General features: G+C 33.3%; 1 protein-coding gene and 1 long non-coding RNA gene across 2 annotated transcripts; both read left to right on the forward strand.

The window, feature by feature from the left end:
* The first annotated feature begins 6,895 nt into the window (after positions 1-6,895).
* On the forward strand, positions 6,896-16,514 carry LOC132730384 (NAD-dependent protein deacetylase sirtuin-2-like). Its single transcript, XM_060716298.1, has 14 exons — positions 6,896-7,005; positions 7,185-7,400; positions 7,954-8,115; positions 8,444-8,553; positions 8,805-8,861; positions 10,845-10,913; positions 11,428-11,551; positions 12,085-12,156; positions 12,425-12,477; positions 13,050-13,126; positions 13,821-13,872; positions 14,574-14,641; positions 15,351-15,417; positions 15,741-16,514. The coding sequence occupies exons 2-14, from the start codon at positions 7,232-7,234 to the stop codon at positions 16,095-16,097; spliced, it is 1,437 nt and encodes a 478-aa protein (XP_060572281.1). The 5' UTR covers positions 6,896-7,005; positions 7,185-7,231; the 3' UTR covers positions 16,098-16,514.
* A 2,514-nt stretch (positions 16,515-19,028) lies between these two features.
* On the forward strand, positions 19,029-21,199 carry LOC132730419 (uncharacterized). The gene is made up of 3 exons (XR_009625758.1): positions 19,029-19,339; positions 19,835-19,911; positions 20,128-21,199. It is a non-coding gene; the product is annotated as an uncharacterized LOC132730419 (long non-coding RNA).
* The last annotated feature ends 1,634 nt before the right edge of the window (positions 21,200-22,833 follow it).

Genomic DNA, 22,833 nt, shown 5'->3' on the forward strand with positions numbered 1-22,833 from the left:
GTATAGGAAATTGTGTTTTAATTGTATGTTCTTCATCATTTGAACATGTTTTGATAAGTTAAGCATAAAAATTCATTACCTGACGCATTTATAACAGAAGAGTACAGCTTCAAAAGTGGGTGGGGTAAAATAACCCCCAATAAAGCGCGTTAAAAATTAATAAGCTCCTAAAACTTGCCCTTATTTTACAATTTAAGTGCAATAATCATATATTAATTGAATTTTGTGGTAAGATATATAAATATGGATTACATTTAAGAAGAAAAGAAACATCATGTCATAGCAACCTTTAAGATTATCACAATTAACCAAAAACACAGTTTTTGCATTTTGTTGCCTTTTAGTATATCTTTTTGACACAAAGTAGAAGAATTGTGCTACAGTTGTTTTAGTTGATTATAGCTGTAATAGTTTGGCATGAAACTCATTACAAGAGAATGTATCACAGAGGGATAGAGTTTAAAAAAATGGGTCCGACATAACACTTTAAAAATTAAAGAGCACACAGAATATGCTTTTACTTTTTAATGTTTAATAGTCATGTTTTGCCATTTTCTGACAATTAATATCAATAAATTATGTTAACGGTGTTCCTAGCATAGTAATATTTTGGTAAACACTTTTATTGCAGATATTTTTGTGAAATCTACGAAATTCTTAATGAATATTTTTGAATAAAAAAGTTTGGAAAGATGCACTCCCTATTGTTGGTCAAGTTAATATGGTCCTTACTAAAAAACGCCAGTTATAATGACGTTATGTATTTACACTGTGTTTATCTATAGTGTATGGAGTGAAAACTTATCAAATCTTGTATGTGTGTACTCAGAAAGATGTTTTTATGGTAAAAAGAGGCTGTATAGCAAATACAATTATTTTCAAATTCCAATAGATAAATTCTTTTAATCAATTAAGAAAAAAACATCATTTAAATGTTTTATTTATCATAATTAATTCACACAAAAATGTATAAAAACAACATACTAGTATTTTGGTAACTTTTGTTTCATCTTTGTAACATAAAATAGATGTAACTGTGTTTTAATTGAAATCATCGCGAGGCATGAGTCTCAGAAAAGAAGCACTAAAAAGTGTGTGGGATAAAATTGAACTTAGACCTGAAGACATCACGATGCTTTTACAACATACTCTTATGGACAGAAACAGTTTTTATTACGTTCTTTCTACAAAAACAAAATATAATTTTATTAATTTTGATACATATTTATAACACCTGTAATTGATTATGTTTTCCTTAAAGGCCCACTATGCCTCAAAAAAGCTTCCTTTCTCTAAAGCTTTTTTTTTTAATTTTGGTATAGTTTTATGTTATCGGCATTTCTTCACTCACTGGCCAATCATTTGAACTATTTTATCTGTTACGTTTTGGCAATACGTATAGTTTTTGTGAATAAGTAGTTTGTATGAAAGCAAGTTAAAGTACTACTTTGCTTACATTTTGCTACATTTACCACAAAGTATTTTAGATTTATTGTTATTCTATTCAGGTAACAAGCATATAACATTCTCTTAAACCGTTATTTAATTTATTTGTTTTTTTAGGCATAATGTGCCTTTGATAAAGGTAAGAAATTTTGCATCATAATTACAATTAAGAAAGAGTGCATTAAAAACATCAAAATTCTGGAAACAAAGTGATCCCTCGGAAGCATTAATCACAACAAACTAACATAAGAATTGCAGACTCGGTTTGATTGAGTCTGTACATGAGGGATAATGGATAAGTGCAACATCCCTCACGCCACCTAGCACCGGCTTGAGCGGTACTCAATTCTCAACACTTTATAGTGTTGGCATCAGTGGTCCTGAAGGACCAGAAAATACAACAACACTTAAGTGAAGTACGGGGCAACTCTTTACGGCTGCCACACGGCACTTGACACCTGTGGTTGTGAAGTATAAAATTCTGGAAACAAAGTGATCCCTTGGAAGCATTAATCACAACAAAATAACATAAGAATTGCAGACTCGGTTTGATTGAGTCTATACATGAGAGATAACGAATAAGTGGAACATCAAAAGACACACTTATATATTAATCAAGAACATGATGTCTGTGAAATGCATTTTGTGAGAGTGTAGTTGTGAAATATGATATAAACACATCATCATTTTTTAATTTGACAAAGGTAAGAATATATAAAATTAGCAATCATTTATGAATAAGTTTAGCAAAAGTTGTGAATGTTACTGCACATAAAACATCCAAATAGTTAAAACATGTTTAAGCTATCAATACTTGTCATAGAAATACATACATTTTGAAATTATGCACTAATACATTCTGTACAAAAGTCGATTTAAAAGCAACAATTTTCACATAAAGCAACCGACCAGCATTTATTTGTAATTTACATTTATAAGTACATAGTCGCTGTTTCCTTCAGATCAACTAGCTATGTTATGTGTAGTCTCACTATTCAGCAGAAATAAGATTTCAAATTTCAGTATATTATGAATGCTTCAAAATCACACTGAGCACTGACGATGGCAAAAATGATGCGTCAGCTCCTGACAGTTTGATCAATCTAGGATGTTATAATTTTGATCCTAGAAAATCTTTCAGCACAATAACATTGCTGTGTTGCATATTTTTAGTTTTTTTCTTTTTGACTTTTTCCCCGTTGGGTGGTTCTAGTATTCCTTCGTGAATACTGAATATCACCCTTAAGGATGTGTTGCATCACTTAAGATTTCTCCTTTGGTGGCTTTTATCTGATATTAAGACTTCATAACCCTATTTTAAAAAATTCAATTATCTAGTTCAACATAATTTTCATATTTAGGCTACACGCATTATATTTTATTTGGGTCCATATACTGTTTTTGATGGAGTGGCGCAATTGTTACATTGAAGATCCCTTTATTACCGTCTTATGAACTTGTCTACGGATGTTGAAAATTTTAAGTTTCAGTTTTATAATTTCACTACATTTTTGTTTAAATACTGAATTTTGCTTGGAGGACGTTGTTAGAAGCTTGCATATATCACTGCTGTCCAAAATATAGGCATAGAAGAAACGAGCGTAAGTGTGCCATATTGTGTATTCTTAAAGCTTTCCGTTTTTCATTCTATTTGCTTGAACGATTTTGAGCATATTTATTCTAAACAATGCTAGTCTGGCATAAGTTACAGGTGTGAATAGGGAAAAAATACAATCCCTAAAGAACTTCCAATAAACAGTAAAATTGAAAATATTGCAGACTTGGTTTATTGAGCCTGTTCATGGATGGTACTTAATAGTGCAAACTACCGTCCACAACCCCAAGCACCTTCACAAGGATAATTCAACCTTTAGCATGAAATAGTAAAATTTGAATTTTGAACCATTCGCAGATGTGTTAATACGGAGGTGATCATGGAAAGCTCAAATTGACTTTTTTCAGTCAGTACATTAAAAGTGGCGTATGGTCCCATAATTATCAGGATGTGTTAATGAGAAAACAATGGGCGAAACATAAATTTGGTGTTCTATAACAAATGTTTTGGTCTTATTTCGGCTTTCGATCCACCTAACCGGATTTCCTTGATAATTAAGTAGCAAATTTCTGAGCAAGTGACCCCTGTTTACCTCACATGATATTTGAATAAGCGATGAGAGATTTATTTTCAAAGAGAAATTTACTTTGTCGGAGGATCAAGCAAGTGACTCCTTTATTTCTTATTGCTCTCTCATTGAGCTAGGCAGGCATACTACAGATGGACATAGCGACTGACTTAATTATATGGCATTTATTAACCTTCTTTTGTTGTTGTTATCATGCCCTAAATCTATCTATGAAAACTATGCTTGCATATTACCTGCATAGCAAGAAACCTAAGCTCTCAGATTATATTGTATACATTTGGAAACATTGTCATAATTATAGTAAAGTTTACATCTTGAGGTCGATTATCCATTTAATAAGCAGCATTTTTACGCATAATATTTCCATCTATCAAAGATTTACAAATTTATGTACAAATTATGACAATTGACAATTATGACCTTAACCTTTGAGCCAGAGACTTGATTATTTACTTTTCGACCTTAAAATGCAACACATCTGGGTAACCCAGAATTGTTGACCAGACAAGACTATCAAAGCATAAAATGAAAAATTAAGAGGTGACTTTGAGCAACACATCTTGTTTTTGCGTGATACACACCAGATCAATGTAAAAAAAAATATGCATAATTGTAAAAAAATCATCCATGAATGACAATGTAGTTGGAAAGACAGCGCCATCTATTAATCATATTATGAATATGGAAGTACAAGTTTGACTTGATTTTTGAATGTCACACATTAATATAATGTCAAAAAACATTTTTATTGATTTATTTCAAAAATCAATCCAGGAATGACATAATTATTGACTTGACATGACCATCAGTGCACTATTTATGTATGCAAAATATGCAAAGGTATGGACCACACTCAAAGTAAGGAATATGGAAGAAGGGATGGCACTGTACAAATGATAATTCCTCTCAATTTTTTGTAAGAGAGGGGCATAAAATGCTGCTTTTAGTTTAAATATTGAAATTGACTGTTTTCTTTTGTGCAGAAATTGTCTTTTAAATTTAATAGATATGTCCATTAAGGCTTAAATACCTTTTGCTATCCACTATTGCAATTTTCCATGACTGTGATTTTATTCAGTATGCTATTTGCACAACATTCATTAATAAATGCTCATTTTACCAATGACAATAACCATTTCTCTTTTCTTTCATGTTTAAGATAATAAAGTAGTCAAAGTTAAAATAATACTGATGACGTGTCAACCAAAACTAAAGTTTATATTAAAATGTAATGAGATTGAATATCAATTTTACAAATTTTGCTGAAAGAACATTATAAACAAATCTTTTCAAAAAAGTATATATCTATACAATATTTTTGTTTTCAAAACATATAAAATGCCATCACATAATTGTTGGACATATATTATAGAACAAAAGAAGCAAGTTTATTATATTAAATGGTTGAGGTGACTTGTCAAGCTATAATCAACTGATAAAAGACAGACACCTATGACATTATTTCATTCTACGATATATCTTAAGGCAACAAAATCTCAAAAATGTGTTTCGGTACCATTTTTTTGTAATAATTTTAAATTGCTTTGTCATGATGTTTCTTTCTTCTTTAATGTAATACAATCTTTATATTTCTTATCACAAAATTCAATTACATGATAAAAACACTAAAATTGTAAAGTACAGAAAAGTTTTAAAAGCTTAATAATTGTGAACTTTTTTCTTCTTTTTTTCCTCTTTCTTTCTCTGTTATTTTACCCCACCCACTTTTGAAGCTGTACTCCTCTGTGATAAATGATCTGGTAATGAAATTTTATGCTTAACTTATCAAGAAATGTTCAAATGACAAATAACATTTAATTTAAACACAATATCATATACATTAAACTGAAATTATAATGTAAATGCATGTTTTGGGAACATTGTAATTTTGAATATTTTTTTCGGTAATTTTACCCCACCCACTTTTGAAGCTCTACTCTTACATCATAAATACTCAGATATACTCATAAATACTCATGATATGATTTTTTATGCTTAACTTGTCTAGCTATGTTAAATTGATAAAGTACACACAATTTCAATGCAATTCCATTTATATTGTTTAAATACGGAAAAACGAAAGTCATCATTTTGTCAAAAAATGCTATTTTTTACCACTTTTTTTGGTAAATTGATAGTGATAATTTTAAAGTTTGCCATATAATTGTCATTTCTGCTTGATTGAATCATAAAGTAGGCATATTTTACCTGATATTGTGCAATTAAAACTACATTGTACAAAATACGTATGTAAAAAATCAAGAAACAAAAATTATATGGTATTTTGTAATTTATGGCGGCCATATTGGCGGCCATCTTGAATTTTCATATTTTTGCCCGGGCTGCGTAACTTAAGAAATGGGTTTTTAGAAACTACAAACAATATACTTTATTATGGCAATGTTTCTTTTGGTGATACGTTAAATAACAATAAAATCCCGCCATCTCTTGGACTAATTCTTCCACGTGAGGAAACTATCTAACTAGCGTATGGACGCCGGTGGTTCTACTCAGATGCCGCATTGTGCTTGAAATAATGCACGGGTGACTGGGGCACGATGAAATCCGACAGTAAAGCTGGATATTCGGCATATGTCGTTAACACGTCACTGCGAGTTAAAAATGAATTAAACGAATTTCTTGTTTGATATAATCGCTTGGATCTGTAAATGAAATAAACTACTCACACTGTAAATGCGTGCAATAGTGTTGTTGTCTTTGTTACGTTAAACATGTACAAATACAATTACAAAGTTGCAAACTAAGGCCAACCCAAAACGGTGAACTTAAACTGTTATTCTCCAGAATTGGTTGGGTTTTTTTTTCCTTGAGACTAGAGACTGGAAAATTCTATCTGAAAAATCCAGCGAGAAATCAGTCTTGTTAATTATTGGCGGTTGTCACGGGCCTCATTATATAACGTTTGGAAAATTACTCCACTTTAACTTTACTTAGACGCTAATTTAATTTGATTTAATCAGAGAATAGGCTGAGAAGGCAAAACCCGTCATTTGGTTGGTAAATTAAACTATTCTGATATTCCCTTTAAGCCACTGCATTTTCCCTGCATTATGTACTGTTCTTGACCAATACAATTGCTCTTATATTATGACTCATCCAAATTATAAATCAATATGGATAAACTAAATCAATATTGATAAACTAAATCAATATTAATCGGATAAGGATACAAAATGTTTTCCCCCTTTAAATACCCGATCATTTGTATTATCGATCAGTGGGGGATTTTACAGTTGTTTACAATCGTTTGGTGTGTTGAAAATTCTATATTTAGAAATGTAATCATTTATTTGATTTATATGTTTAAAAACTACTATGTATGTTCACACATGTAAGACAATTGAAAACAGGACCGGATTAATCAACAGTTGTGGTAAAAACAATTTAGAAAAAGGTTAGTTTCTTACGCGTTACTATTGCATTATAAACATGTATGTATAAATGTAATTACTTTTAAGTACAGTTTGAAATATTTTACGATTTTTATCACTAACCGTGTACTAAACAATAAACGAATAAAGATATGGTCAGATTTATACAGTTGGAGTATTTTTCTTTCATTTTTGTTTCCAGATTAGTGTAATCACAAAATTACCAAAGAGAATAACATTTAAATTAACATGGCTAGCTCTAAACCGGACCCTGAAAACACGGAGGATTTAAAAGATAAGACACAATCTGTTGAAGACCCGGAACAAAAACTTTCTGATGGTGTAGATGAGAATGCTGATCTAACAGACAAGACAAACGTTTCTACAGAAACTCCAGTAGATACCGAAGACCCCCAGAGTTAGTTTCTTTTGTGCAATTAAGAATAAAATTTATAAATACAGTCAAACATGCATTAATAAACACCTGGGATGACAGAACACGTCTAAATAACAGAAAAATGTTTCACTTTCACATTTCTGAACGTACATGTTTTAACAATAACGACCGATTTTTCAATATGAATAAAGTTACGTATTCCTTGAAAATATTTAAGATTTTATGAAGTATTGGTTTATCGTAATTTATTTTAGTTCGATTGCGTATAAGCTTATCGATCTGTGAATATATTAATTTTAGTAGAAGTAGCAGCAGCAGCTTGTTGTTGTAGTGGAAGTTGGTTCAAACTCCGTTAGGGGCAATTAAACCGTTGTTTACGTGAGCAAAACTTAATACTCATTGCTTAGTACTGGCTGGTTCCAGAAAGTGTTTTAATAAGCTTATAGCTTCCAACACAATCAAACTAAAACATAATAGTTTATAAACTAACTAAATGGCTCATTTATGTATCTATTTATCGTTATGAGGGTCTTAATTCTCCCATAATAAGATGTACATGCACATTGTTTTGCAGTGGTATGGATGAGACGGTATTTTGCCAAGTCATTGGGTATATTGTTCGAGGATCCCCCGGAGTGTTTACTGGACGAAGTAAGTTTTGAGGGAATAGCTAGATACATTGCCAGTGACAAATGCAACAAGATTGTGGTCATGACTGGTGCTGGAATATCTACATGTATGTTATTAGTTTTCTTTTTTGTGGTGGAGTGGGATAGGGGATAATAACGTTTTATTTTTTAGTGCCTCCTTAAAGAAAAGGTTACGTTTATGTTAATATTATCTTCAGAAAAACATACATGTGTGTCAATTTTTGGTTGATTGAATTTGCAGAACTATGTAAGATATTATTAGAAGATTACAAATTCATCTTTAAGAAGTAAGTAACTTTAGTGGAGTTTTTTTTTTAAAATACAATATTATTGTACTTACTTTAGACGTTGCTTTATAAAAACATGGTTATGTTATATCTAAGACATAACAGACAGTTTTTTAATTTGTTATAGCTGCAGGAATTCCGGACTTCCGGTCCCCGAACACAGGGTGCTATGAACAGTTGAAGAAAGAATATAATATAGAAAATCCTCAAAAGCTGTTTGAATACTCATATTTCAAGGTATTTAAATAATTTGTTGATGATATGTTTTAGTAAAAATGTAAAATATATACTTTTGTTCGCCATATACTAAAAAAAACAAGTCAAACATATCTTTTTACTCGCGCGTTTGTGTGGTGAGTTTATGGCATGTTTAAGCCATCTTTGCCATTTTTAATGTTTTGTTGTAATTATGTAAATATTTGTATATAACAAATAAATTATATATGGTTTTGCCAATGATTTCTTCCAACGGTCTTCCATTTTTACAGGGCAATCCGGAGCCATATTATAAATACAGAAAAGACATATGGAAAGGAACTTACAAGGTATTCTAGTACTTCGACTTTTAAAGGAAAGATAAACTGATATTTTGATGCAAAATACCTGTTTGGAATTACTTTACATATTTGTAGATAAAAAACAGTCCTTTTTAGTATTCTTTAACAATTTATTTCATCGAATTTAGTCTTACATCCTTTTCAGGTTTTATATATTGTATAAGAGTTGCTCGGGGTAAACAATTTTAAAAGGCAGAACTTGGTAAAGGCCCGGTCACACAGCCTTTCGCGTCTGTATCGCGGGTAAAATTTCGCGATTTCTTTTTGCCCGCGGTTGCCCGTGGTGGAAAATGTGCAAAATTGGCTTACCCGCGGTTTACCCGTGGTATGCCCGCGGAACAGTCGCCGGCGACTGTTCCGCGTCCTTATCGCGGGTGAAGCGCGGCGGTACCGCGGCCTACCACGGGTATAATAAAGCAGCCGAACCGGGCTATTCTGGATCACTTGCATTGTAGATGTGGGCATCAGACGAAGACCCCTTGCCGCTGACGTCTATCCAGAGGAACTTGTAGTCAGATGCGACGACTGCCAGGAGGATGACACTGAAGAAACCCTTGTAGTTGAAGTAGTCGGACCAAGTGTTGGCAGGAGATTTACAAGCAATGTGCTTGCCGTCTATTGCACCAATGACATGCGGAAACTGTTCATCCAATTGTCACTAATCTGACGCCACTCTGCAGCAGTCTGTGGTGGCGCGAGCTGCTCATCACGGAACTCCTCGTCGATGGCCGCACACACTTCGCGCAACACCAGACTGATGGTGTTGTGAGGGACCCTCCAGCCATACTGCATCTCACGGTACTTGGCACCAGAAGCAAGGTGCCTCAGGGTGAGGGCAACCTTCAGGCCTGGTTCAAGGGGTGCTCGCCAGTTTGTGGTCTCCTTGGTAAGGGCTGGTGTCAGTTTCTGCACAATTTCTTCGAACATGGCAGGTGGCATTCTCATGAAGTTCTGGAAGCCCCTTGGATCTTCATTACGGAGCTCCACCATGAGACGATCGTACAGCCCCAGCTCAGGTCTCCTGCCAATCCAGTCGCGCACCCAGATGTTCCGGGCCACCCTCCTCCTTCGTCTTCTTCTGCCAATGAGGAGCTGATGGACCTGTACCACTTGGTTCTGATGCTGCTGGAGCAGCAAGACGAGGTCATTACGGTGACGGGGATCCATGTTCACCCCTTGACGTCTGGAGCACAACTGACGAATGCTTGGCAAATCGCGCTTTTTATATTCCTAAAATCAGACGTTGTACGGACACGATTAGGCCGTGGACAATCGTATTTGGGACGTGTACAAGACGCAATTGAACATGATAAGGCCGGTATTGGGGCGCGCTGTTTACGCGGAGAAAGGCGTTTGTCCGTGCTTACACGCGGTACACACGCTAATGCACGTGATAACAACGCGGTACAGACGCGGAACAAACGTGCTATGACCGTGCTCCACCCGCGATTACCCGCTAAAATTTTGCGTCCTACCGCGTGTAACCACGTCTTAACCGCGGCCGTAGCACGTCCTAGCACGTTCGTTCCGCGTCTGTACCTCGTCTTTACCGCGTGTGTACCACGTGTACCGCCCGCGATTACCCGTGGTCTAAATTTTTGGGCAGCCCAAAACTTTTTCGCGCGGTCAACCGCGTGTGAATTTCTTACCGCGTGTAACGACGGGTAAAGTACGGCTGTATCGCGTCTTTATCGCGACCTCAAAGCGTCCAACAGCGTCTGCTTCACGGGCAGAAATTTTTGGCCGTTATTCGGCCGCGATACGCCCGTGGAGGGCTGTGTGACCGGGCCTTAAATAACATGTAGACAATTTACAAAATAATATAGATGTGTGCATATCTTTACTTGGTATTATTTGTTAGTTGTTGTTGTTGTTGCTGTTGTTGTTGTTTATAATGGGAATACTTTCATTTTTTTTATTAATTTGGGATAAGAGCATGGAGAACAATGTTCTAATCCTTTTATTTTTCAGCCAACACCTTGTCATTACTTCATTCGAATGCTGGAGAACAAAAACAAACTACTCCGCCATTTCACACAGGTAATAAAGAATGAAAACGAAAACACCAACTCCTTTAACAGCAATGAATTGTTATTTTAATACCATTGTATTTTAACATAAACTCCTAGTTATGAAATAAACACAATTGTTCTTTATGTATGATTTAAGCATGTTCTTTGTCAGTTTATGTTTGTCATGTTTCTGTTACATCCATAAATAACATATTTCGGCCTGTTTTAGGTTAGGTTGTTTTATTCGTTTGTTATGGATTTTTAATTCTATTCTTCAAATTATTATACATTTTGTATATTGATGATGGCCATTGCCGGAAGCATTATCAGGTTGGCGCAACTTCATTTAATTCTTTACAAAAATCATTTCACAATAAAACAAACATATTGTCTGCTAATTTGCATGACATATGACTGAACCATTGAAACATTCGTATACAAAAATGTTCCTCGCCTTGATCGTACAAACTCCGCGTTCAGTTTACCAAATCATAATTTTTGTTGGTAAAGACTTTGTGACAGACTCACACTTGTTATTGTAGAACATCGATGGCTTGGAAATGTTAGCAGGTATAAGTGAGGACAAACTTATTCAGGCGCACGGTACAATTAACCACTCTTACTGCATGGATTGCGGACAAACATACACACAGAAATGGGTTAGAGGTCAGATTAATGAAGTATTTGTCATTCTTGTCTTTACATATACATTGTATATAGTAATGAACATCTCATAGTTTACCAGCTGAGTCTGAGCGCAGCTGCTTTTCGTTCATGCGTTTCAAAACTTGACATTTTTCCACCGTTCTAGTCGGACTACTGGCGTATGAATATCAAACTATTTCAGCATATTAAATAGTTCATACTTTTGGCATACGTTAACACTTTGATAAATAAAGGTTATAGCAAGCATATTTGGTTACTTTTATACGTGTTTTTATCTTAACTCATCTGTTTTTGATATCATTGTCTAAAGTTTTGAGTTTTGCTGTAATATTTTTAGAAATCGCTACCACATTCTCTTTACTCGTATTTTCAGTTTCTTGATTTAACCTAGTTTCAAACCTATATTTTAACATTTGAATGGTATAATTTCAACATTTTTCATGCTTTAAAGGAAATTTAAAACAGCTTAAATATGATATACAATGTACATCTAATTGAAGTTCGATGAAATGTTCTAATTTTATTTTTGATAGACAAAATCTATGGACCAGAGGGCCCTGTTCCAAGATGTGCTAACGAATCGTGTCGAGGAATTGTTAGACCGAGTAAGTACATCAAACTATTATAGAATATGTTATGTAGGAACGCTGTAAAATATAGTGGTTATAATGAAACAGACCTTTGTTTCCCATTTATATAATTACATCTACCTGATTTGTTATTTTATTTCCTTAAACTGCTGTGTGGCGGTCGTAAAATATCGCCCTGCGCATTAGCTCAGTATTGTTTTCAGAATCATGAACAGTTTTACTTGTACATGTATTTTACCTATATTATAAACCAACATAAATAAACTTTTATTTCTTCTACCAGAAATTGTTATGTTTGGAGAGAATTTGCCAGAACGATTTGCAGAGCATTTATCTGTAAGTTTTTTTTATCTTTTGACTCATAATATACGAAATATTATACATGTATGTACCAAGAATGTAATGTATCTCTGTAAATCAACATTTCATACCATACATTTTCAAGTGATAACTTTCAAATTAACCAAATGTGTGCTTTATTTAAAACATGAACAAATTGTTATTGTTTTTTCTCCGGTTTGGAGAATTCGGTCTGTATTATTTTGTCTGATATGTAGCTGTACTGATTGCACCGGCAATAATAAATGATTTCAGACTTTGTCAAGTTATTGTTTGAGCATAAGTAACATCCAAATTAACAAAATGTTTATTTGCAACTACAAACTGTAATTGAAATAGTAACCTGTTACGTTATGAATCTATATTTCCCTTATTTTGTGAGGCTAGGCAATCTGCATACTAGATCTTTTGGTTTAAACATACATGTAGTTATTCAACATAACATTAAACATGTGAACAACATTTACAAAATATATTTTAGGATTTGGCAGAAAGCTATAAAGCTGTATCTTTTATGAATTTGGCTTTAAATAAAAACACAAATGAATATTTAAGTTTTATTGTTATAGGATATTGATGACTGTGATATGTTGTTGATCATGGGAACATCTCTAGCTGTTAGACCGTTTTCTAATCTACCTATCAGGTATAGAATCACTTGTCTCACATTATCAGTTAGTTAACAAGAAATAAAGAAAGCATATCATTATATTGCTCTATATTTTGTAAGTTGACTATTTGTTTGACTTATAATACATAAGAATTTTATATTACTAACATTATTATTGCATCAATGACAGAATTTGCATAAACAATGTACATGCATATCCGATCTGGATTGTTTTTAACCAGCCTTCCAAATTCCTTCGTATAATTAATAGAAAATTTTTCCAACCACCACTATAAGATTCTCAATATTGTGATATCTCAACTTGAATATTAACCCGGAACTATCAGTGTGCTCTGTCTTTTGCTGGTAATGGTTACTTAAAATCCATAGTCTACTAGCGGCATGTGACCATTGCAGACCAATATCAGCAGGCACATTTGTGCGGTTTGATCATAGTCTGCACTGGTCGCTTAATGAATGGTTTTGTCCGAATTAAAAAAACGGGCACGTCCATTTAAGATTTAAGTGTGGTAAAGATACAAAATTTTAAAAGTTAGACCAACCGGATGTGTATCCAGGAACCATTTAGTTTATGTGACAATGGGAAATGTTTATGGCGCTTATTATTTGATGAGGTTTATTCATTTATGTTTATCTAGAGGTATTTCTAAAACAAAATTATCTTCAATCTTTATGCATTACGCATTATGTTTTATCTGTGTTTTTTCAGAACCAAAGATAATGTGCCAAGACTTTTTATCAACCTTGAAAGTATACGAGTGGTAAGACTTTTTGTTGTCTAGTCAAAGCAGAAATAATGCAATGTGAATTTAATTTTATTTCATCGGGATTTATTTTATAATTTATGTTTCTACATACACAAAAACAGTATTATTGTCCATCAGTCTTGGGGGTGGAGGCTTAATAGATATTTTAATGTTCTTAAGCAATTTTGATTAATACAAGCGAAATTTTCTTGGCAGAGAATATGAAATGTTGTTTGTAAGTCCAAAGTGGTTAAATAACAATTATTACAAACATTGACTGAACTTTTTTCTTTCTTGTTTGAGTGGGGTTATTTTCTGCACTAATATATTTTAAAAGTGTTGTACTTGAAATTTAGCAATATATTTAAGGGTGTAAGATATACAATACCTTTATCGACTATTTCAGCTATAATTTAGTTAAATATTATAAACAAGAACCGTGTGAAAAAAGTTTATTTGTGGTTCATACTTATTGTCAACCCTTAGCCTGTTAGAATCAATGTGATTTTCCTTTACCACCAGTATAGAGCCAGGTGAGCCTGCACTTCCATGTAGTCTGTTAAAACTATTATCTTGGTAGCTATTTTTAAATTAGATAACTTTAACTTTGAATGAAATGTTCAAATATTAAAGCTGGACAAATCAATCAAAACATATTCAGCATGTTAAGCGCTAATGAAAACTAATTAACGTTTTATCAACTTATACATTTTCAGGCAAAGCATCCAATATCTGCGTTATTTTTTGGTGGAGGGTTCGATTTTGAAAATGAGGACAACATAAGGTGATCCTTTCTTATTTCCAAATAAATATTATCATAATTGTGTATATAATACGCACTTCATCGAAACCCTCAAATGACTTCTAATTAGTTCATGTGATGAAACTATTGAGATAGCTTACTGAAGGCCTGTAGTTCTACTCAGGTACCTGCTCGTACCCAAAATTATGTAAGAAAAAAGTGACATATTTCCCCTCCACCCCGTATTCCACTAGCACAACTGAAAACTCATATAACCTTTACAGCGCCACAGTGACTAAAAACAACTAAACAGCAAATTGGTTAAAAGAGCTTTCATAAAAGGCATTTCCAATCTTTTTTATTGTCAAAATTGAAATTCGAATATAAATCACATATCAATGAATGAATAATGAGTACATCTTTGCATAAACTATAGTTATACGAGAGCTACTGAATTTAAAGAAAAAGAAAAGAAATATTTAAAGTTTCAAAAAAAATGTTCAGTTAACTTTTGTAATCAAATGGGAGACAAGTTATTTGATATGTTCCATTGTTTTGGTATTTGTGGGCGACTGGTAATAAAATTGCTGACTTATAATCATTTCTCATCTAACGCCATTGGTTCTGTTTTTGAGAAGATATTCAGGTAATACAAGGAATCTTGGTGGGTCTTCCATGACGTCGTCCTATAGCATAACAATATCACGTGTCTTGATATTTTACCTTATACTAGAAATTGTACGACTTTCAGAGATGTATTCTGGAAAGGAAAGTGTGACGAAGGCTGCTTTGCCCTGGCAGATATTATGGGTTGGGGAGTAAGTAACTCAAATATTTTCTAATTGTCCATGAATATACAATTTGATTTACATTCTATATACCTGAATTACTGATAAGCATCCCAGATTCTACTCCCACACATTTTATCTCTTTAACGTTGCTAAAATCACTTTATCTAAGAAATGGTAGTTAAATTAGGTTCAGCACGCTATGTGCATGTGTTTTTTCTGTTTTCTTCTTCCTTTTTTTGCGGGGGTGTGTATTTTTGTAATTTCAACATATTTCTTCTATATGTTAACATTTCATTTCATAGATGCTTTAAAGCCATTGTTTTACTGATCATTTGCAATATACATTTCAGGATGAACTTAGAAAATTGGTGAAAGAAGAGCATGCAGTAATTAACAAAGAACTTGGAATAACAGATGAAACAGGCGTAATAGACAAGACGACTGAAAATACTGGATCTACATCTACAAAGAAGCCTGCACGATTAGGTTCAAATACACAAGACGTGAAACGTGTCCAAACTCCACAAAGACAGTCGGTACATAATCGAGCATCTAAAATATCACAGGGACCTAGTGATCAGGCGATGAAACCTGTAACAAAAGACAAACGGGGGGTTCCCAGTGGCACAACACAAAGGAAGACTTCTACAACACCAGCACTGAATCTCAACAAAAGTGTTTGTAACACGGGGAATTCCAAGAAGTGAACTAGATACCAGTTCTTTCAAGGACTGAAAAGCCACGTGGTGCCAATACGTGTTTTATAGAAACTTATATTTTACACGAATTATTATATATCAGGTATTTTAACGTGAATCAAACAACAAAATTCTTGTACATTGAATATATTATCTACCATGGAAACAACAATGTTTTATCTTTTCTATTGTTGGTAGATGTTTGACTCTGTTACTATTTACAGTGTATGTTTGTTAAAAGTATTTTTGTATATCTTCTCTATGGTGCAATATTATAATTATTGTCTGTACATTTTGGGAAGTTATAAATTGTTATGAGATTGATTTAACCTATTTATTAAACTTGTATATTAAATATGACTTGACTTTACCAAGTTTTGGCAAACGTTTACAAAATGAACCTAGCTTTCAGATAACTAGTTCGGTAAAACTAGTTATTGTAATACTACAACCAGGAAAGGTATGATGTTTTTTTTTACATTTTATTAACCCGAATCATTCTAATATGTTCCATTATTAAAAACGCACGTATTATGCATCCACTCCTGTTTTTCGATAATTACTCATAACTTTGGTTGAAAATAGTTTATATTGTCAGATAACTTATTAAGTCTTCATTTTAATATTTTTCTGGTCCTTCGGGATCATTGATTCCAGCACTTTTTAAGTGTTGAAAAGTGAGTACTGCTCAAGCCGGTGCTGGGGGCGTGAGGGATATTGCAATTATTTATTATCCCTCATGTACAGACTCAATCAAATCGAGTTGCAATTTTCATGTAAATTTTGTTGCGATTTATGTTTCCGAAGGATCATACTTTATCAAGATTTTTTATTAACCAGGTTTTCTGAAGGAAAAAACTGGTTATTAGATTGAGGTATGTCGGCGGGCGGGCGGACGGGCGGGCGGGTGTAAACAATTTCTTCTGTGCGCAACTCCTTCTACATTTCTCAATGGATTTTGACCACACTTTCACAGAAGCTATGTGATCAAGTGCCCTGACGCATATTGTCTGGGTTTTGCGATTGGATAATATTTGACCTAATTATGGCCCTTTGTTTTTTTCCTTATATAGAATATATAGTGAACATATTCTTCTGTGCGCAACTCCTCCTCCAATTCTCAACGGATTTTGACCAATCTTTCACAGAAGCTTTGTCATCAAGTGCCCTGGGGCATATTGTCAGGGTTTTGCGATTTGATAATATTTGACCTAATTATGGCCCTTTGTTTTTTTTTCTTATATAGAATATATAGTGAACAATTTCTTCTGTGCTGAACTCCTCCTACATTTCTCAACGGATTTTGACCAAACTTTCACAGAAGCTTTGTCATCAAGTGCCCTGGCACATAGTGTCGGTGTTTTGTGATTGGATAATATTTGACCTAATTATGGCCCTTTGTTTTTCTTCCTTATACAGATTATATAGTGAACAATTTCTACCGTGCGCAACTTCTACATTTCTCAACGGATTTTGACCAAACTTTAACAGAAGCTTTGTTATCAAGTGCCCTGGCGCATGTTGTCAGGGTTTTGTGATTGGATAATATTTGACCTAATTATGGCCCTTTGTTTTTTTCCTTATACAGATTATATAGTGAACAATTTCTACCGTGCGCAACTTCTCCTACATTTCTCAACGGATTTTGACCAAACTTTAACAGAAGCTTTGTTATCAAGTGCCCTGGCGCATATTGTCAGGGTTTTGTGATTGGATAATATTTGACCTAATTATGGCCCTTCGTTTTTTTCCTTATACAGAATTATCAATATATAGTGAACAAATTCTTCTGTTCTGAACTCCTCCTACATTTCTCAACGGATTTTGTTCAAACTTTCACAAGTGCCCTGGTGCATATTGTCGGGGTTTTGTGATTGGATAATTTTTTACCTAATTATGGCCCTTTGTTTTTTTTCCTTATACAGAATTTATAGTGAACACTTCTTCTTTGGCAATTCCTCCTACATTATTCATGTTTTACATTGCACATAGTTACATTGTTTGTTGCTCGTATTTGTATTTCAAATACAACATATTTATCTACAATGGTAATAATTGAAAACCTGGTTTCATGGCATTGCCATGTTTCTTGTTAAGGTTTTGTAATTAGATGTCTTTACCTCAGAACCACTTGACAATCTCTCGTACAAGATAGATGCCCAAAAGTCGCATTTTTTTGTTTACCTACCGGAATACCGACGTTGGTGTTACACACATATGCCCGTTCTATCTGAAATAATACACAGACCATGTTGATGTTTTAATAATCGGTAGTGTTGTCTAGAATTATATTCTTCCTACCACCGGTGCTGCTTCTTGTAAACTGCACTTAAACTTCCAGTAGTTCCAACATTTCCTTAAATTTAGCTGAAATTAACTACTGCGCACCTATGACAATTGGTAGATTAAAAATTTTAGTTAATATATACCGTACGAGGAATAGGTCTGCATAGAATTTACAGACCTGGTGACGATTTGAAAGCCAAAAGAGTGTAGCGAACAAGGTTTTAAAAAGGTCACCAGGTCTGTAAATAATATGCAGACATATTCCGACTGAAGCAACTGTCTATTATTCTAATTACAGAAAGCAGCAAACCCCTCAAATATACCAAGCTCTTACCCAGCAAACACATGACGTTAAAATAACGTCGGATTAATGTTAGATTTTGGTCACGACGTCGGCGACCAAAATACGACGTAAATCTGACGTTAAAATACCGATGTCTAATAGACGTTTCTTTTTGACGTCGTACTAACGTCAGGTTATGGTCGGTGTCCTGACGGTAGGTAAAAAAATAACAAAAAATAATCCTTATTCGCTGTTGTAATCATTTAAACTTTTTTTCAAATGTTATTTGGATTACAAATGAAGTGTTCTTATATGAATACAGACCAAGATCGCGGCGCTGCAACCTAATAAAACATAAAGGTGGCGCTGTATATACGCAAGTTACATGTGTTATTGTTATAAAATCTATTTATAGCTACAGATCTGTTTACAAGTTCCAATCATTTAACGTTGTAATATTATCATTTGTGGTATATTATATGTATCAAAATGACGAGTTTTTAATAGTGCTTTAACATTTAATCATAGTGACAGAAAAGGGAAAGAAAACATAATTAACCTTTAATTCGAATCTAAAGTCACGTGGATGGAAATTCAAATTCGTAGGCGTTACGTTTTGGCTGTCGGTCAGGAATCGGGATGCATTGATAAGTGAATATTATAGGTTTTCTTGAACAAAAAGGTCAGTTCAATTTATTTAGATTGATTTCTACTTTGTATTTGATAAATAATTGCATGATTGCAAGCACTCTTAAATTTAATTATCATTATTTGAACAGCTGAAGTAAAATGTCACACAAATTCGCGATAATGTCTAATAATAAATCTTTTTAAAATTGACATGTTTTAACTCTGCTTGTGAAGAGTTTATAATATGCCTTTCAGTACTACCAAAGAGAATGCTTAGTTTTCATATTTTTCTTAAACTGTGATGTTTTTGTCAGTTAAAATCTGAGAATTGAGAATGAATTTGTACGATTTCGAGCATTTCGGACCAAGACGTTTTGGTCCCAAATAACCCAAAACGTTCCGGTCCCAAATAACGCAAGACGTTTTGGTTCCAGACATTTCGGCATTAAATCTTTAATTTAAAACTATGAAATATTTTAGACTTGCGTAACTGTTCTATTTCAAACGTAGAATATATACATAAGTTAGAATATAATTTTCTTTTCAGGTAGTTAAAGTGTTGGACATGCTCTCAAAGGTCGGAGGGACGGAAACACGTGAATATGTAAAAAGAAACATATGAAAGTAAGATTTTTGTAAATTCTATTACATACTTTAATCCATACTAAACTGGAGTTTAAAAGCGGCTTTTTAAATGTTCAGTATTTATGTTTACTTTTAATTTTTGTTAAAGCTCTCTTATAAAAAGTTGGCAAAATTGTTCATTAAGTTAAGATAACCATGAAAACATTTTTGCTTGTTATTTTTACATGTTTCATAAATTTCTTTTTTTTTTTTTAGTGAAAATGATGTCACACACGCTATTGGGCGCTACAAACGCTACATATCCTCCGGACAGATGAGGGGTGCTGAAAGAAGGTCATATCTTAAAGCATCACACCTCAAAATTCGTGCTAATTCTCATGGATATCTAAAAGTATAACTTTGTGAAGTAACTAAAAGGCAGCAATTTATACATTACTGACAATTATCAAAGGAGGTCAAAATATGCAAAATGGCACTAAATGTTTTAGAAATGCTGTAGAAATATAGTTAAAGTACTGAAAATCTGTCATTAATTGCTTGAAACATTATTATCAGAATCTTTTAACTTTAATTAAAATTATAATATTTTCATTGTTTTATTTGATAAGGCAAACTTTGATAGAAATGTGCATACATTGTTTTGTTCTTTAATATTTGTACATGTTTTCTTAGTTTCATTTATGTCATTGTTTTTGTAATACTTTTTGTTTTGTAATTAACTTTTTTTATGTTTTATTTTGTTTAATTTATGAAAATTATTTAACCTTGCAGAATTTACTAAAATTGTATGTATCAGCTTAAAATTGCAACTTTTATCTTAAATTAAAAAAGCACGAAACATATTTTGCTTTTAGTTTTCTGTTATACATTTCATTTGAGGGAAAGTTTCTTAATAGAATGAGTTACATTAAATTAGATCAAATCAGGATTAGCCAGAAAATATTTATGACGTGGTGAAACAAAAAGGATTAGGGGAATGATAAGATGAAGGCCAGAAAATGATCATATTTAGGGCAGAAAAGGGTTAATATTTAGGTCGGAAAATGGTCAGATTGAGGTCGGAAAATGGTTAGAAACTGGTTAGATTTAGGTCGGAAAATGGTCAGATTGAGGTCGGAAAATGGTCAGATTGAGGTCGGAAAATGGTTAGATAATGGTCAGATTTTGGTCAGAAAAAGGTTAAATAATGGTTAGATTCTGACGTGTACCTGACGTCAGATTATTACGTCAAAAAAACTTTCAAATCCAACCGTTTTCCCGACCGTCATCCGACGTCAGAACCTGACTTAAATCTGACGTCAGTATGACGACTTGTGTTTGCTGGGTAGCTACTGTAATCAAACCATCGTAAGTTAAATGAAAATGCACACAGTTTTCATGGGATTTACATGACAGATAAACCTATTGAATTATCCAGAACTGGAAAAGAGTGCAAAATTTTGGTATTTATTTTATTATTTTGTAATATGCATGTATATACTGTACCGGTACATAATATAATATATCATATTATATTCAGCAGGTTAATTAATATAAATGTATATTTTACAAGTTACATAAAATGTATCAAATTAACATTTTCTGAGGCAAAAACTTAAAAATACGGTAATTGTAAAATAATCTGTCATAGGAGGCAAAGAAAAGAATGATTTGAATTTTTGTGTCGCTTGCTACAGAGTTAAATTGCGGCGACATTAGATATCACTTCTCCGTCGTCTGTCCGTCCGTCACAAAACTTCTCCGGACTACTCTTCAAATATAAGCTGCTACATGCTACAAAGTAGCTACAACTTACTGAAAGGACCACTTTTTTGAGGTATGTCCATCTGTTGGGACTACTTCTTAAAAACTACTAGTGCAAGTTCATTCAAACTTTACAGGGACGATAAGTAGCAAGTTTAGTTAAGCATATCTTCGTCACTTTACAGTTTAATGATTTTAACAGAGTTATGGCCCGTTAATGATTTATATTTCCGGACTACTCTCTTATATACTACTATTATTAATTATGCCCCTTGTGCCAATACTGGCCTTATATTCCGGGGGGGGGGGGTCACTTCATTTACATAGACTTATTTATAAAGGAAAAATCTTTTAGTCCTTTGCTGTGAAACTACAATGACCAGAGCTAAGATATTTGACATGTAGCAATGTCTTGTGGACCTCCACAAAACTTATATTAATTAAGCCCCTTTGAGTTAATATTTGCCTCGTATATTAATTAAGCCCCTTTGAGTTAATATTTGCCTCGCCCGTTGGGTCACCTGATTTATATAAACTTATAAAGGAAAATGACATTTAAGTTTTTTTCTGTAAAACTACAATGTCCAGACCCTAAATGTTTGGCATGTAGCATTGCCTAGTTGACCTGCACAAAACGGATACCATTGGGTCAATATTTGTCCAGCCCCGAGGGTCACCTAGTTAATATGGACTTATATAGAAAATAAATTTAAGTTTTATTGTGTGAAACTAAAATGCCAACAGCTTACATGTAGCATTGCTTAGCTGACCATTACAAAAGCAACATAACTTGTGACCATGGGATGAAAAATGGCCCCAACCTGGGGGTCCCTTAGTTTATGTAGATTTTTAAACATATCATGGATTTTTTTACTGTAAACTATAAACGCCCAGAACTTTGACACTGGCAAACAGTATCAAATTGTAGTCTCCTAAGGTCAAAAATGAATCTGACCTATGGGTCACATGCCTTAATAGAAAAGACATTAAATTAAGAGAATCAGTTTTGGTGAAGTTTCGTGAATGGGTCTTTTGCCTATTTTATTACTCAAACAAATTTTCATTCGAGCGTATATTGCCTTGTCTTTGCGATGCTCTTAATATTATTACTATCAGTATTGTCATAATTTTTATCTTATTATTATTATAATTATTACTATTATTATTATTATTATTACATGTATTATTATTATAATTATTACTTTTATTATTATTATT

The sequence above is a fragment of the Ruditapes philippinarum genome, unplaced genomic scaffold (assembly GCF_026571515.1).
Source record: "Ruditapes philippinarum isolate M1 unplaced genomic scaffold, ASM2657151v2 ctg7288_1_1_1_1, whole genome shotgun sequence".
Lineage (NCBI taxonomy): Eukaryota > Metazoa > Mollusca > Bivalvia > Venerida > Veneridae > Ruditapes > Ruditapes philippinarum.